Raw genomic sequence first — 15,049 nt, 5'->3', positions numbered from 1 at the left:
CACTGCAAGCTGGTGGACTGAATGGAGGGAGTGGCCAGCCCATCACCAGCCGGAATAGGCCAGTCACCAGTTTTCGTCCAGAAAAACCCATTCACCCCCTCACTGTACTGAGTCGTCTCTAGAATCACTCAGGGCAGGTTGTCCGTCCCTGTACCCACTCTCGGATGCGACTCAATCTAACTCCCTTACTTCCCAGAAGTCTCGTCTGTTGCCTGGTGATGGGACTGGGAGGAGGAACTCCGCAAGCTCAGCAGTGGTGGAGACCAGTTCCGATCATGTGGGCTCCCAAAGGTGCCAGCCGCCACCTCAACCCCTGGGAAGTGGCAGCAGCAGCCCATCTGGCCTTGTGCGTTGCTCCTCCCCCATCGCGCTTGCACTATCCCTCCAGGGCCAGGGAGGCCGGCTGCCTGGGGCTGAGGGAGCACTGCCTGGAGCTGGGGCCAGCCTTCTCTCCCTGGAGTTAGTTCCACCTTTCAAATCTACGGGGCCTTTATTCACCTTCAACCTCAAATGTCCAAATCAGGTGCCATTCCTGCTCCCTGGGCTGAGGGATGAGATTAGTGTCTCAAGGTTTCCTGAAGAGAGTATGGGTGGGCTTCACCCAGCCGGGCAGGCCTGGAATGAGCTGAGGGAGAGATGGTGACAGAGCAGGGGAGCCCCCGAGTCCCCTCACCACTGCTGGGTCTCATCTACTGTCCTGTGCTTTTTTCTGGCTCTGCCAGGACAAATGTGTCTCGGGAACAAGAGTGGCCCACTTGGGTCATTCTAAAGAAAATGGGACTTGTGGCTGAAAGTGGTGGTTTCTATTTGGACCAGATACATCTACCTTAACTTACTGTTTAAACCTTAGCCACACAGGGGAAATGAAATCCCAGGTACAGGACACAGAAGTCATCTCGTTCTCCTCCCAGAAGGGGCCTCAGGGTAAGCTGAGTCCTGGGTGGGGTCCTGAACAGCCTGGGCAGTGCAGTTCACGCTGCCCACGGGGGAGCCTGCCTCCGACTCCCTGGGCCATTTGTGACTGGATTTATCTGCAGTGCCCACTCCTGGGACTGGTCTGGAGAAGGCTGCCCCTGAGACGTGGCACTGGGCTGAGAGGGCCGGTGCGCCTCTCTGTGCTCCAGTGGGACACTTACTGGTACCATCCTAGCCCCGGGAACTCAGCTGGTCACAAAATGCTTTCCTTCCTGCTGCTTCTATCTGTTCTCTTCTGGATCTGGTCTGATTCTCTCAGGCAGGCTTTCGGACTCCCTTCTCTCCACTGCTCTGAGGGGCCAGGGGCCAGGCCTCCCACAGGGTGGGCAAGCGGCTGGCTGACTTCCTCTCCCGGCCCAGACACATGGGGATTCCAGCTAGGAAGAGCATTCATCTTCTGGAACGCAGCTCAGCCTTAACCGAACAAGCCAGAGGCTGGGGCTTCAGTTTAATGATCAAATCTCAGCGGGGGCATCCTTGGGAGTCAGGCACAGCCGGAGGGAGGGGAAGAGGTGCACAGGCTCCCTTACCTCTCTGGTGGAACCTGCCAGGCGTTTTAAGCCTGCGTTCTCACCGCATCTTCACAACCGCCCCCACAAACAAATGACAGGTAACATTCCTGCAGTCCTCCCTCCCTCTCTCCCTCCCAGCATCCTCTCCCCACATTTGACAGATGAGGTAACTGAGGCACAAAGATGTTCAGTGGGAAGGCAGATCCAAGGCTAGAGTCCAAGTTCAAGTGTAAGCCTCCTGCTCCTCCAGGGAGGACTCGCTTGGTTCCAGGCCTGTTCGCCAACCCCCCCCACCCCCCCACCCCCGGCTTCTGCTCCTGCACCCCCTCCCTGCCCCCTTGCCCACAGGGCACAGAGAGCTAAGCCCTCAGCTCAGGGGGGGTGTCTGGCTGCCGGCAGGGGTGAGACACTTGGAAAGCCTCCAAGGTCAGCAGCGTCTTGTTGATGCGGCTGATGGCAGGATAGGGAGTGAGATCCACCTCGAACCTGCGGCAGAGAAACACCCATCTAACACCGTCTCAGCACCAGGTCTGCTGGGGCTTAGGGAGACTACCCTGTGGGAAGCTCAGAGGGCTCAGAGGTGGGCTGGATGAGGCTGCTGGGGCTGACTGGAGAAGGCCCAGGAAGCTGCCCTGCCACGTGGGGGCCTTATTCACAGGCAGCTCTGGGGATGGCGGGTCTGATGCTGTGCCCATGTGGTTGAGTTGCCTCTCTGTTGCCTACTGTTCCTATTCCAAGCAATGGCTACTCATCGAGAACCTACTATGAGGGGGCACCTGGGTGGCTCAGTTGGTTCAGCATTTGCCTTTGGCTTGGGTCATGATCCTGGGGTCCTGGGATCGAGCTCCCTGCTCAACGGAGACCCTGCTTCTCCCTCTCCCTCCACCTGCTGCTCCCCCTGCTTATGCTCTGTCTCTCAGATAAATGAAATATTTGAAAAAAGAACCTACTATGTATAAGGCACAGTGCCTGTCATTTACACATGGAGATGACCTCTCCACCCACATCATAAGCTTCCCGGGGGCAGCAAATGTATCATAACCTCTCCCTGTCCCAATGGTGGCTGGTGTGATGCCTTTCAGAGGGGTACTCTTTCCTGCCTCACTGACAGGCTGATGGAGGAAAGCAGAGCGAGGCACAGACCCACCACAGCGGGGGCAGCAGGCTCTTGGGGTGGTTTCTTCTCAGGGCTGTGCACCAGGCAAGCCACCTCCTTAGGAGCAGAGGCTATAGAGGATCCTATGCACTATGATGGGGCCTGCCAGGGGGCATTCCACTCATCTCTGCTGCTGTGCCCTCCAGGCCACGGGAGCTGTGAGGCCTGGCACAGTTCGGGAGAGTTTCTATGTGAGATGCTTCCCCAGCCTCTGAAGTCAGGGCCTGTGGGAGGAGGCTGGGCATTGTGAGGGGAGGAACCAGGTGCAACACGGAGGGTGGCAGGGTGCTCTCTTACCTTTCAGCGTTTGCCACCTGAGGCACTAAGCAGAGATCAGCCATAGTCACCTGAAAGAGGGTTGGGTGGGTTTGCATCAGAGCACATGCTCACAGGCTGGGCGGGGTGTGTCCACTGGGGTGCCAGCCTGTGACACTCCTGTGAAGAGCATCTGGCTCTTCTAACCTATCCCCACCGCCCCACCCCTCTCCTCTTCTCCCCTGGGCTTGTGTGGGTGGATCTCAGTCCCTCCCCCCACCCCTACCCTCAGGCCTCCCCCACCCTTGCCCACGCCTGCCCTGGGATGGAGGGAGAAGGCTGTTGTGGGAAGGCGGGGAGTGGGGCGTGGGAGGACTCACCTCGTCTCCCACACAGTATTTCCCTGCTGTGCCCTGCAGGATCTGCTCCAGAGCTGTGGGGACGTGAATAATCTTACTCTGGGCACAGAATGGACCTCGGCCCCCAGAGTTCTGAAATGGGCGGCTATCTGAGTGACAGGCTGGGGCATGCGTGCTAGAGGGAATGTGACAACCAGATCTGGAGAGAGTTGCGGGGACGCAGGGACAAGTGAAGTCTCCCTGGGCTCCTCAGATCCAGCTGCCATTCCCTCCCGGAGAAGGGACAAGACCTGCCACTAGCCAAGGCAGCCGCTCTCACATGGATGGGCCAGCACCCTACTGGCCTCTGCTTCCCGGCTGCAGTGGGCAGTGAGGCAGAGGCTGGACCATCCAGCTCCAAAGAGTTGGGGCTTAGGTGCTCAGGTTCCCAGAAGTGCCAGAGGTTGAGGCCACGTTTGGATGCCACCCAGCCCCACTGCCTCCTCAGCCCTGCCCCCCACCCCCACCCCCACCCATGCCACTGTCAAGAGCAAAGAGCCTGGGAGGCTGTTGCAGATGCCCAGGGCCCTAGGCACAAGGGCCATTTCTCTGAGCTGTCACAGGGGGGCTCTCAGGCCGAAGGACTCACCTTCGAAGCCAGAACTGATGGCTTTCTGGGCCCAGGGCAGATTGTTCTCCTGTCTCAGTTGTTTCAGGACAGACAGGTTCTGTAAAACCAAGGATAATCTGTGACTGGCTGTGGGAGCCAGGCTAGGTCTGACTCCCAGCCAAACCCCCTAAGGGAAGCTCTGTTCCTACCCGCCCCTGGCTGTCCATCTGTCCCCTCCTGGGCTCCATAAGCTCCCTCTTCCCATCAGAGCACTGAGGGTGGATGGGGAGAGGGGCAGTGGGGTGGGGGAGAGTGATCCCAGCAGCAACCTTCTCAGGTTGCCTGAATGGCCCATTGTCTGGAAGCTTGTGGCCCCAGCAGAGATGTGAAGGGTTGGGGCACAGGACAGTCTGTGGCTTTAAAGTGGGTGGCCATGACCTGAGGCCCATCTCTCTGGCAACCAATATGTCTCCTTTACATGGCCCCTTGTGGAGAGGGGGGTGTGGCATGCGAGGGGAGTGGGGAGGTGAGGATAGATGGAGGAGGAGCACAGGACAGGCTTTCAGGAGATCTGGACTCTGGTTCCATCCTTACAGCCTTGGAACCGTTTCACTTCTGAGCTCTGGCTTCCTCGTCTGTAAAATGGGACGGTCTGCCCCCACCTCCTTTGTTAAACAAGACAAGGTATCCTGGGGATGAGGGCACAGTGCACAGTCAGGGGTCCTGGGCTCTGGTCCTTGCTCTGCCATACTTAGCTGAGTGACTCTGCAAAGTCCCTCTCTTTTCTGGGGCTATTTCCTCATTTGCAAAGTCAGGAGTTAACACAGATGAATTTCTTTAATACTTATCATTATTATTATTTTTTTTTAACCAGTGAAAACTTTTAAAAATGAAATCTTTTGAGACTCCCAATCTAGAATACAGAACAGATGAGAGGGAGGCTTTTCTAGTTAAAGGTGGGGGGGCATGGCTGGGAGGGGAGGGGTCCGGGTCTGGGTCGGTGCTGATCAGCCTCTCCCTGCCACTTGGCCCTTCCCCGTCCTCGAGCACCTCCAGATGAGTCCTTGGAAACCTGGGGCTTCTCAGAATGTGGCCAGGGACCCAGGATGGCCGATGATTCCTGGGATCCCTCGCCCCTCCTGCCACACAGTCTGGGTCTAAACCGCTGGGGATCCTTCCTGTCCTCCTGCCACCCCCACTCCCAAGCTGGGTGCCCTGCTGTGGCACCTCATACTTCAGTGTGTGTCTAAAGGCAGGAGCACGTGAGGGGAGGCATGCGAGAGGTGTGCAGGGATGCAGGCACCCAGCCACACCTGCAGAGGTTGGATGCCACTGACGATGAGATTGGAAATCATGTGCACATAGGCCCTCTTCTTCGGGTCCTGAGGCAGGAGTCGGGGTGTGGGCCGTGTCTCCTCCAGGTACTCAATGATGGCCAGCTGTTTGGAGAGGAGCAGTGAGGCATGGGCAGGGCATGGGGACCCCTGGACCAGAGTGACAGGGCCAGCAAGCTCCTCCTCATCCTCTTCAGGTCGACCCTCCAAGCCTCCATGAAGTCAGGGGACTCCCCAGGGAGTTCCTGCAGAACTTGCTTCCCCATATGCCCGAGTCCCCCCTGTTTCCCCAAACAACCAGCAGACCTCCCCCCTCTGACATGAACTTATCACATCCCTACTAAGGGCTAGGCACCTGCCCTACATGCGGGGGATGGGGGGGACCTCTCATTCGGGGCACTGCTCTCCCAAGGGGCCCCCTCAGGCCCTGCACTCACTGACTGGCCAATGGTGATTCCATCTATCTTCAGGACTGGCACCTGTTTCATGGGATTCAGTGCCTGGAATTCCTTAGAGAACTGTGGAGACAAGGACCTGATGAGCATGGTACCCTAGTCCAAGTTGGCTAACGCAGACCCAGGCCAGCAGCAAGATCCCAGGCCTGCAGCCCACCTGCACCTCCCTCCCCCGGAGAAAGCCCTGGCTCCAGAGAGATGCCCAGGGGAATCCATGCAGATCCCCCAACCCATTGGCTGCTGAGCTACAGGATTCACCCCAAAGGCTGGGCTCTGTGTTTTTCCCTGTACCTCACACTGTGGCCACCAGGCATGTCCGGCACAAGAACCCACTCACTGCCGCCCACTCTCTGGGCATGGAATGGCCAGGCTGTGACACAAGACTAGGAACCTGGGCCCTTCCCATGGCTCCTCTTGCCACACAGCCTGCCACCCCTTCCCACCAGGGAGAGCCAACAGGTTCACCGCCTGGGGGGCAGATGTCTCTACCCTCTGCTGGGTCCCTCTCCAAGACTCCACTTCCCACATCGTGCTCTGGGTGCGGCCTCCTTACCTGCTGTCCCCCATCCTTTATGAGGTTGGTAGGTATGGTCTCGTAGTCTATGCTTTTCAAGGCCAGAGCTACAAGAGACAGCAGAATCAGGGGACAGCTCCTGGCTATACCCCCACAGGCTATGTGAGGCTGCCAAAGGAGGCTTCTTTCTCCATACTGTACGTGATCAAGGCCCAGCTTGGCCCCTGTCTTCGTCTTACCAGCTTCCCTGGTCACCACCCACTCCCCCACCTCAGGTCCTGAGGTTCCACCTCTCTTGCCCCTGAACTCTCAGAGCCTTACTCTCCATCCCCCCACAGGGTCCCCATACCCCTGGGTGGTGCTCTACAGGCATGTGTCCTGGCACCCTGGCAGCTGCTGAAGGGCAGCAGGGAAGTGGCCTGATTACCTCTGCCCCCTCCAGGGCCTTAAACAGTGGTGAGCAGAGCTTACCTGTTGGAGACTTGCAATTATTCCCTCATGAAGGCATCTAAGGGCCAAGGAAAGGTGCTCGGATGGCCATGAAGCACAAAGAAAGGCAGGTGACACCCTCTAGATAAGAATTCCTTTCTCGTCTATTTTCTCTGTTATCAGAGTTGTTTACTACCGATTCCAAGCAGGGCATTGGGACTCTTTGGTGTCTCACAGCATCTGCTGTGACTCCCAGTGACCAGATTTCCTCTCTGTACCCTTTGATAATTTTCCCTCACAAGATGAGGGTAAAACACTTGATCAACCTAATGAAGACTGTGTGTGTGTGTGTGTGTGTGTGTGTGTGTGTGTGTGTGTACGCACATGTACTGAAACATGGGAATGGTGGTCTTGGGCAAAGGCAAATGAGTGAGGGGAGGAGGATGAGACAGGTCACAGTCTGAAGAGAGCCTGGGAGACATGGCCCCTCCTCAGTCCTGGTCAGTCCCACTGTGGAAAGTGAAGCCCCTGCAGAGACAATACCCCCAGGGGCGGTGTCTTCTTGGAGAAATGTGTCCTCTGGCACCCAGTGCGCTGGCCTACTGATTCCAGCAAATACCAAGGGACTACAGGGTGGGGGAGGGTCACAGCAGATGGCCTTCCAGTGAAGGCCAGCCTCCCAGAAGCTGCAGATTTCATCACATTTGCTGGCTGTGCGACCTTGGGCGAGGAGCTTAATGAGCTTCTGTGCCTCAGTCTCCTCATCTGACAGGCAGCACAGTGCCGTAGTTAAGAACCTCTGGAGTCAGACTGGCTGTTCAGACTCCGCCTCTGCCTCTTGCTGGCTACACAGTCTTAGGCAGGTTATTTAATGTCCCCGTGCCTCAGTTTCCTCGCCTGTACAACAGGGACCATAACGACCCCTCCCTCCTAGGGTTGCCGGGGTGTCAATGGAATAACATACATAAGAACACTAGCACGGGTGTCCCTCAGTGTGAGCTATGCGTGTGATCTTTGCCAAGGGCTGTATGAAGCTGAGGGAGGGCAGGGTCAAGCTGGAACTAGACCAGAGGGCCCCAGTTTCTGCTTTCTCGAAGCCTCTGGGGTTGACATGAGCCAGTTCTGTTTCATTTGACAGATCAGATAAGATAAGGACTGATGAAGGCCAGCTGTTCCCTGCCAGTTACCAAGCACCTCTGGGTTTCGTGAGCCTGCTTGAAGCGGGTTGCTAAGTGGCTTTGGAAAGCAGCATGGGAGAGGCGGCGGGCCCAAGAGAAGAAACAACCCACCCTCCCTGTGCCCCCCATGCTCCTCTTGTTGGACTTCCTAGGTGGAGGTGCCCTGTCTCACAGAATGCCCCTCTGTCCCCGGCCAGTTTTTCACTCGGGGCGCTGTCTACCCCCTCCCATCCCCCCCAGGCTCTTGACGGAGGCACAGCTCTTACCGATTCGAACTCTCCATGAGCAGGAGCTCCGGAAATAGGAGTAGAGGATGGGCTGAGGAGAGACAGGATAAGGATGCATGTTAACCTATGCTCGTGGGGTTCTCAGCCCCTAGAGCCCCCTGGAGAGGCAACACTCTTGGACTTGGGGGTTCCAAGCCAGCACTGTTTCTTCCCATCCTGCCAGGCCTCCTTCTGCACCTCAGGTAGACTCAGAGCTCTCCAGGTCAGAGGCCTTGGCAGTTATGTGGGGCCCCTCGGTTCCAACCTGCGCCGTCATGCATCCCTGAAGTCCCAGGGACCCCCAAGGGGGCAGTCAGCCTGCAAGTGCCGTCCTTACCTTGCCAGACTCAGTCATGGTGTTGTGGTGACCCTTGGCCTCTCAGGGAATGTCCCCTCTCCCAGAACTTTCAGAGCAGGGGGAGGAACACTGAAGGGAGTGGATCCCGTGAGCCAATGGGGAAGCTGGGCTAGACAGGCTTCAGGGAAACTTGGACTCTGGTCAGAAAGGGCATCTCTTTCCAACTTGTGGGAAGCCTTTTATGTTCCTGATTAAGCCAGGTTTGGTGTCCTGGTTTTGAAGCAGCATTGCATGTGGTGTGGTGGGCTGAGAGCACTTGTGCCTGGGGGACTGGTCCCAGTGCAGGAACTAGCTCTGCATGACCTAGGGCAGGTCCCTGCCTTCTCTCTCTAGTCTTTTCTCCCTCATCTGTAAAACAAAGGGTTGCCTTAAAATGATAAAAATTAAAATTCAGGAAGCTGAATTCCTTCCAGCAGTGACAGAAAGACAAGGAATTCTAGTTTTTGAATGCTTTGGTGCCCTTCTCTTTCAGCCCACCACCTACCAGCCCTCCAGGTTCTTAGCTGGTCTCATAAAAATTGGGGGGATATGCCCACTGACTCCAAAGCTGAGGTCACAGGATGACAGCCCAGTGTTCTATTTGATCTACTTGTATTTAAAACTGTTTCAGGGGCACCCCGGGTGGCTCAGTGGTTTAGCGCCACCTTCAGCCTGGGGCATGATCCTGGAGACCCGGGAGGAGTCCCACATTGGTTTCCCTGCATGGAGCCTGCTTCTCCCTCTGCCTGTGTCTCTGCCTCTGTGTCTCTCATGAATTTAAAAAAAAATCTTAAAAAAAAAAAAAAAAAAGATCTAGAGACAGTGGTCTTGGGTTCCTGAGTAGCAGCTACAGATAGGACACAATAAATAGCCTCATTCAGTTAGGGCATGTTCTCTCGGATCTACCATGTCCCCTACCTGACCCTCTTCTCTCATTTTTGTTACCTTGAGGCACTGTGGGGGAGGCTGAGTGTGTGATCTCTACTCTAAAGGTTAAGAGATGGGCAGCCCCGGCGGCTCAGTGGTTTAGCGCCACCTTCAGCCTGGAGCATGATCCTGGAGACCTGGGACTGAGTCCCACATTGGCTCCCTGTGAGGAACCTGCTTCTCCCTCTGCCTGTGTCTCTGCCTCTCTCTCTCTCTGTTGGTCTCTCATGAATAAATAAAATCTTAAAAAAAGAAAAAAAAAAAAAGGTTGAGAGACTCCGAGTTAACCTCCCTGGTACTTCTTGACCCCTGTCTACCATCCCTCTGACTACAGACATTTCACCAAGTTTTGTCTTCTGCACCCCTCCCCACCAGCACACCAAACTGCTCTGTAACTCTGCGACTCTGCCCTCACCATCCCTGAACTACCAAATCTGTCTTCTAGGTGGGCCAGGGTGCAGCGGGAGCCTGGGCCCGCCCAGGTTGGTTTACAAGCCTGGGAGTTCCAGCTTGTATGGGAGGCACCTTTCGTGGGGGAAAAAAAGATGGTCCTGGTATGGAGGGGAGGTGATAGATAGCAGGTGTCTTTGGAAGGAGGCCAAAATTAGATGTACCCTCTGATTAGGGGTGGAGGTGCCTTACCAGGTCAGGCTGGAAGGGTGCCTGAGGTGGACAGGCAGGGACTGCTGGTGAGGGATGGGACCACTAGGGAGCCTCCGACATTAGCTTAGAATCCTTGAGGAAATGCCTTATCTTATTATGAAATGAGTCCCTGTGAACACCACTGTCCTCAGGTTTTCTACTTACAGGCCTTCAAGAAACATAACCCAGAGCAGCTTCTGCTCTTCCTCTTACCCCCGATAACGATATAAACTATCCTGCGTTCCTTTCTGCACGTGTAGAGCGAAATTTTAAGCCCAAGCAAGTATTCATCTCATCACCACTCCTGGAGGAACTCTGTTTCCGATTCAAATATGGATTTTGACCATTTCGAGCAGATTTTATTTTAAAGCCGTTTCTCGCGCGTGTTTTGACAGAACGACTCCCCAGATCCCATTTGGGCGTGGGAGGCGTGGGAGGCGTATCCAGTACCAGGGTGCTGCTACGTTCCACCTGCTGTGCCTGCCACCCTCCTTGGTGGGTCTCAAACTTGGAGAAGGCTTTAAGAGGCTCATGGGGCGCTCCTTAGGCATGCAGATCCTCGGGCCCTGCTCCCCCCGTCCCCCAGCGATGCCCCCGCGGCTCTGGGCCGGGCCGGGCCGACTGCGGATTGAACCCGGGGAGCTCCCACGTTCCGCTGCCTCCCCGCCGCCGGGAGCTCTCAACGTGCACACCACCCGGGAAGCGTCTACGCTGTTAGGATCCGTCGGGCCGACCGGCCAGGAAAGAGCCCGCAGGGCTGGACGGAAGAGGGAGGCAAGGGACGACCTCTGGAAGGCCCAGCGGGGAGGACTGAGAGAGGCCGCTGAAGCGCGAGCCTACGGCGACCCCACCGCGCACCCCGCCAGCGCGAGCCGCCCGCGGGCCATCGTCCCCAACCTCCCCGGACTACGAGTCCCAGCGGCCAGCGCGCAGCGCGCAGGCGCAGAGCAGGGCCCGCGAGGCGCTCTGCATGCTGGGAGTTGTGCGCTGTTAGAGCCGAGGGAGGGGCCGAGGGGCGCACCCGTGCCCCCCCCGCCCCCCCGCGTTTCTCGGGGTTTGTAAGTGGCGCCCTCCTCCCCGGATGCGTGGCACAGACCTTCCCCGCTTGCATCTCGCCCCTCGGGCCACCCCTCTTCCAGGCCCGGAGACTCCGCGCCTGGGACTCTCGGAGTAGTCGCGGACTGAGGCCCCGTGAGGCCGCGACACGTCAGGGCCGACGCCGCCGTCGTGGTAAAGCGAGGGGTTGGACTGGAATGATCTTTACGGTCTCCTCTGGCTCTCCCCGCCCTGCCGCCACGCCCCCCTTCCCGACGCCGCTGGGAGTTGCAGTTCCTTGAACCCGTTTTCTCCGCGGCCGGCCCGCCCGGCCCGTGCGATCCGTCATGCTCTGCGCCACCAGCCGCCTCCTGGCGGCCGGCACGGCCACCGCGCCCCCCGCCCAGCCCAGAGGCCGGGGCCCCGGGGCCCGCTGCCGGCGCAGGGAACTACATTTCCCAGGGCACCCCGAGCTGCCCCCGGGTGACTTCTTGCTGGGGCGGCTCGCAAGACCGAGCGTGCCGGCGGGCCGGCGGGTGACCCTGAGGAGGGGCAGGATGCCGCCGGCGGTGGGCGGAGGCCCGGCAGGGTCCGAGCTGCGTCCCCGGCGGGGGCGCGCTGGGATTGAGGGTGCCGGGGCTGTGGGCCCGGACGTGGCCGCCGAGCCTGCAGCGCGGAGCCCCAAACGGCCTGCTCGGGGCTCGCGGTGCATCGAGGCAGCCGGCCGGTGGACCCTGCTGACCCTGGTGACGCTGCTGTCCTTCGCCACCCGCTTCCACCGTCTGGACGAGCCGCGCCACATCTGGTGAGTGACAGGAGTGATGCGCCGTCTGATTGGCCCGAGGGCACGGAGGGGGCGGGAATTACGGGCGGAGGGGCGGGGCTGCGCTGGAGGGGACACAGGTCTCTCAGGAGGCTGCTTTGGCTGGGTCGGTCTCCGCGAGACGAGAGCTTTACTTTTGCTCTGGCGGGTGACGGTGGGATTCTTTAGGATCCGGGGAAGCGGTCTCAGATAAAAGCCACTCAAAAGTGGCTTTTAAAAGTGCTTTGACTTTCCGAGGAGAATCGGAAGTTCTTTTTTTTTTTTTCTTTTTTTTGGGAATTCTTAATACAAAATTACCTGAGGAAGGCCTGAGTTCCTAATCTGCAGGATTTCCAGGCATTAGGCGAGGCAAAAGTCATCCTTGGGAGCAGGGACAATTTGTGTGCCCAGAGATGGTGACAGGAGCCCCAGGAAGCAGGTCTAGGGTCCTTTTGTGAGGAGATTCTTGTTAAAGGATTTATTTTGTGGGACTCAAGTTTCATGAGATAAGCTTAAAAAGTCTCCAGCTAGAAGGAGGAAAAAAGTTTTTCACAATCTGGAAATGGTTCATTTGACGAAATGATAACATGTTTTGTCAGTATCCCTGACTAGAAAGTGTAGTGGATGTTAGAAATGGAAACTCCTTGACCAAAAAGCAAGCCAGCCCGCAATTATCTGAGCTCTCCTACTTGGAAGTGAGTTAATTAGCTTGTTTTTGTTTCTTGGGTGCCAGCAGAAGACAGGAGAATCCTGTGTCAGAGACAAAGGACTCTTTACTGAAAGGGCCGGAGGCAGGATGAACATTAGCATATTGGATTAAGTTTGAATCTCCTCTCCCTCCCCCACCTTGCTGATCTGGAGTTGTTAGGGGAAAGAAAGACGAATCATGTCCCTCCCGGAAGAATCGAAATTTTCAAAATGTACATTTATGTAAGTGTCCACCTCTTTTGTCCTGATCATTACCCAGTTGGTGGCCAAGAGGAGATGAACCCTTTTCTGGTGATGACTGCATTAGGCGATCTAACTGCTTTTACCAAGGGGTGTGAACCAGGAGGAGGTGAAGGAAGTAGAGTCAGAAATCTTTTTGAGAAGACTGTTCCGTGCTCAACAATCTCAAGTGCCTGCAGAGGGTAGGGAGTGTGGAATATCATCCAATACCTTGACTGTTGGCTCATTATTTCATGGTCATTGCAAAGCAAAACAAAACAGAAAAACGGTGCACTACTGTCAGACCCTAGATGGTTTGGAATGACAAAAGTAGTTTCCAGTCTTACAATGACTATCTGGAGTCAGATGATTGGACAGGAGCAGTAGCATCAACACTGTAGCCTTGAAAAAGTGTCAGTAACAGTGAGGTACCAATGATAGGCTGGAGAGGGGAACAAAGTCCTAATACTGTCAGTTTCCTTGGAGGAGGCAGGGTCAATGCCCTGTGCAATTTGGCCTCCTTTATTACAGGACAAAACTGGCCAACTTTTGGCAGGAGTCACAAGTCACCACAAAGCAATGATGACTTCTTCAATGATGATTCAGAAACAGAGTCCTTTACTTTGTGCCCAGTCCATGATGGTAGAGCAGTGCCTGGAGCACTGAGGAATTCCGGTGGCAATGGCTGCAGTCTGTTTGGTACAGGCTTGATCTGTAGCTTGATTTCTGTCAGTCTGATCAGAATACTGGCCCTTACTGTGGACATCTATAGGAGTGATCCAGATTGTCCCATTGACAGGCAGCCATGATTTTTTCCCCACAGTTCTTGGCTCTAAAGAGAGGTGTTTTAAATTTCTCAGTATGTAGTCTTCTAGGTGGCACACCAGAGACTAGGCTAATGGCAAAAGCCCAAGATCTAGTAGAAATAGAACTTGTCTGTTTCTCAGGAATATTGTGTAGGGCAAGCGTGATGTCTTTGAGTTCAGCCCACTGGCCCATCAACCATTATTGCAGTGGGCCTTGCAGAGCTATCACCGGGACTGGATAACTGCTGCTGTGCAGTGGACACTATCACTGAACCAGGGACAAGCTTTGTGAAGAACTTCTGTGAATCAAAGGTCCACTGTGTCAGTGGTTTTGCTTCAGGTGGCAGAGTGGAAGATAGTTTCTCTCAAAGTGGGGGCACCCATCTCCTCTTTTAAAGTCAAGATACATCTAGGACTAGGCCAGCTATATCACTTCCATTTGACCAGCAAGCCTCATTGAGCCTTTCTGGTAGCCTTATATCCCAACGTGACTCACCCCAGAGTGGCAGTATCAAGCGGGAGAGTCCTAAGGCTTTCATCAGTTAGGCACTCAATTTAAATGAAAACAGTAGTAAGTTGATGGCTGTTTTTTGAAGAGTGTGTGCTTTGTACCTGTGTCCAGCAGATGGCGCTGTTATCCTGGAGAATGGCCTCTCCTCTCCACCTGCTGTTATGACTGTAAGGCTGTGATTTCCCTTTCTCTTCTTAGAATTTGTATTATTTCTCCTGGACCACATGGCAGCCCTGAATGGGAGAATTCTCTTTTGACATTTATAGGATCAATTCCAGTATACATTCCACAGTGGGAGCCACAACAATAGCACAGGCCCCTACCTACAAGGTCATTGATCCTTCCCTTCCCCACTGAGAGCTAGGCTCAAACCCTCTCAGTTAAATTTGGGTGCTTTCCCCTCCTTGAACTTATGTGTCTAATAGACCTGCATCAGTAACTATATGGCAGCCCTCCAGAGAGTATGCCAGTCTCCAGTGGAGAGTGTGGAGTACTGGATGCAGGGGGGTGGGAGGAAGCTTTTTTCTTTCCTTAGCCCCTTCATAGTCTTGTCATCCCTTCTTTCTAGTGGATTTTCCTATGTCTGTTGAGCCCCTGGGCTTAGGGGCTCTTTTCTTTAAGTCACTGTACACACTGCTAGAGTTCCTGCAGTCCCCAGCACCTCTTGTACCTCCAGCACGTACCTCCAGATTGTCCCTGTCCCCTGCCATGAGGTTGAGTGAGCTGGAAATGTGGGCCCCTGCCCTGAGTTTGAGTCCTTCTTTTCTCTGGAGTTCCCCATCATAATAGGATGCATATGTGTGGCCTTTAGTCTCCTTTAGGAACAGGGAGACCTTGGCCCCACTTTAATCATCTTACTCCTTTCAACACAGCTGAGATTGTGGTAGTGAGGGAGGTATCATGAGACACCAGGAGAGAATAGCTGTGAACGACTCAGCAAGGCCACATTTACTTTTGTCTTGAGTACACAGCTCACCTAAGGACCTTTCAATGTTTTTATTTTGCACAAAGTTCTGTGTTGAATAGCATGGTCCTTATGT

The 15,049-nt window shown here is 55.5% G+C and overlaps 2 protein-coding genes across 3 annotated transcripts in view; one reads left to right on the top strand and one right to left on the bottom strand.

Moving 5' to 3' along the window:
- Positions 1-1,410: 1,410 nt before the first annotated feature.
- Positions 1,411-11,164, bottom strand: GSTZ1 (glutathione S-transferase zeta 1). Of its 2 annotated transcripts, none has more exons than XM_072762099.1 (9): positions 11,025-11,164; positions 8,023-8,074; positions 6,189-6,256; positions 5,618-5,698; positions 5,160-5,285; positions 3,886-3,964; positions 3,279-3,331; positions 2,941-2,990; positions 1,411-1,973 (listed from the first exon to the last, which is right to left on the bottom strand). In XM_072762099.1, exons 1-9 carry the CDS (start codon positions 11,037-11,039, stop codon positions 1,847-1,849), a joined length of 651 nt encoding a protein of 216 aa, XP_072618200.1. In that variant the 5' UTR covers positions 11,040-11,164; the 3' UTR covers positions 1,411-1,846. The 2 variants fall into 2 exon arrangements, with proteins under 2 accessions (XP_072618200.1, XP_072618199.1); XM_072762098.1 differs by lacking the exon at positions 11,025-11,164 and adding an exon at positions 8,360-8,461.
- Positions 11,165-11,202: 38 nt separating this feature from the next.
- POMT2 (protein O-mannosyltransferase 2) overlaps positions 11,203-15,049 on the top strand; it is a 42,175-nt gene continuing 38,328 nt past the window's right edge. The window contains exon 1 of the mRNA XM_025996424.2: positions 11,203-11,768. Within this exon, the coding sequence (XP_025852209.1) occupies positions 11,311-11,768 (458 nt within the window). The 5' untranslated portion in view covers positions 11,203-11,310. The remainder of the gene's footprint in view (positions 11,769-15,049) is intronic.

The sequence above is a fragment of the Vulpes vulpes genome, chromosome 6, assembly GCF_048418805.1.
Source record: "Vulpes vulpes isolate BD-2025 chromosome 6, VulVul3, whole genome shotgun sequence".
NCBI classification, from domain to species: Eukaryota; Metazoa; Chordata; class Mammalia; order Carnivora; family Canidae; genus Vulpes; species Vulpes vulpes.
The sequence above is the reverse complement of the archived record's forward strand: the minus strand, read 5'-3'. Positions and strand labels throughout refer to the sequence as shown.

Excerpts from the sequence above, each read along its gene's own strand:
- GSTZ1 (XM_072762098.1), bottom strand. Across the intron at positions 3,965-5,159 it reads GTGGCATCCAACCTCTGCAG|AACCTGTCTGTCCTGAAACA; the intron begins GTGTGGCTGGGT and ends TTGGTTTTACAG. Across the intron at positions 3,332-3,885 it reads CATCAGTTCTGGCTTCGAAG|CTCTGGAGCAGATCCTGCAG; the intron begins GTGAGTCCTTCG and ends ACGTCCCCACAG.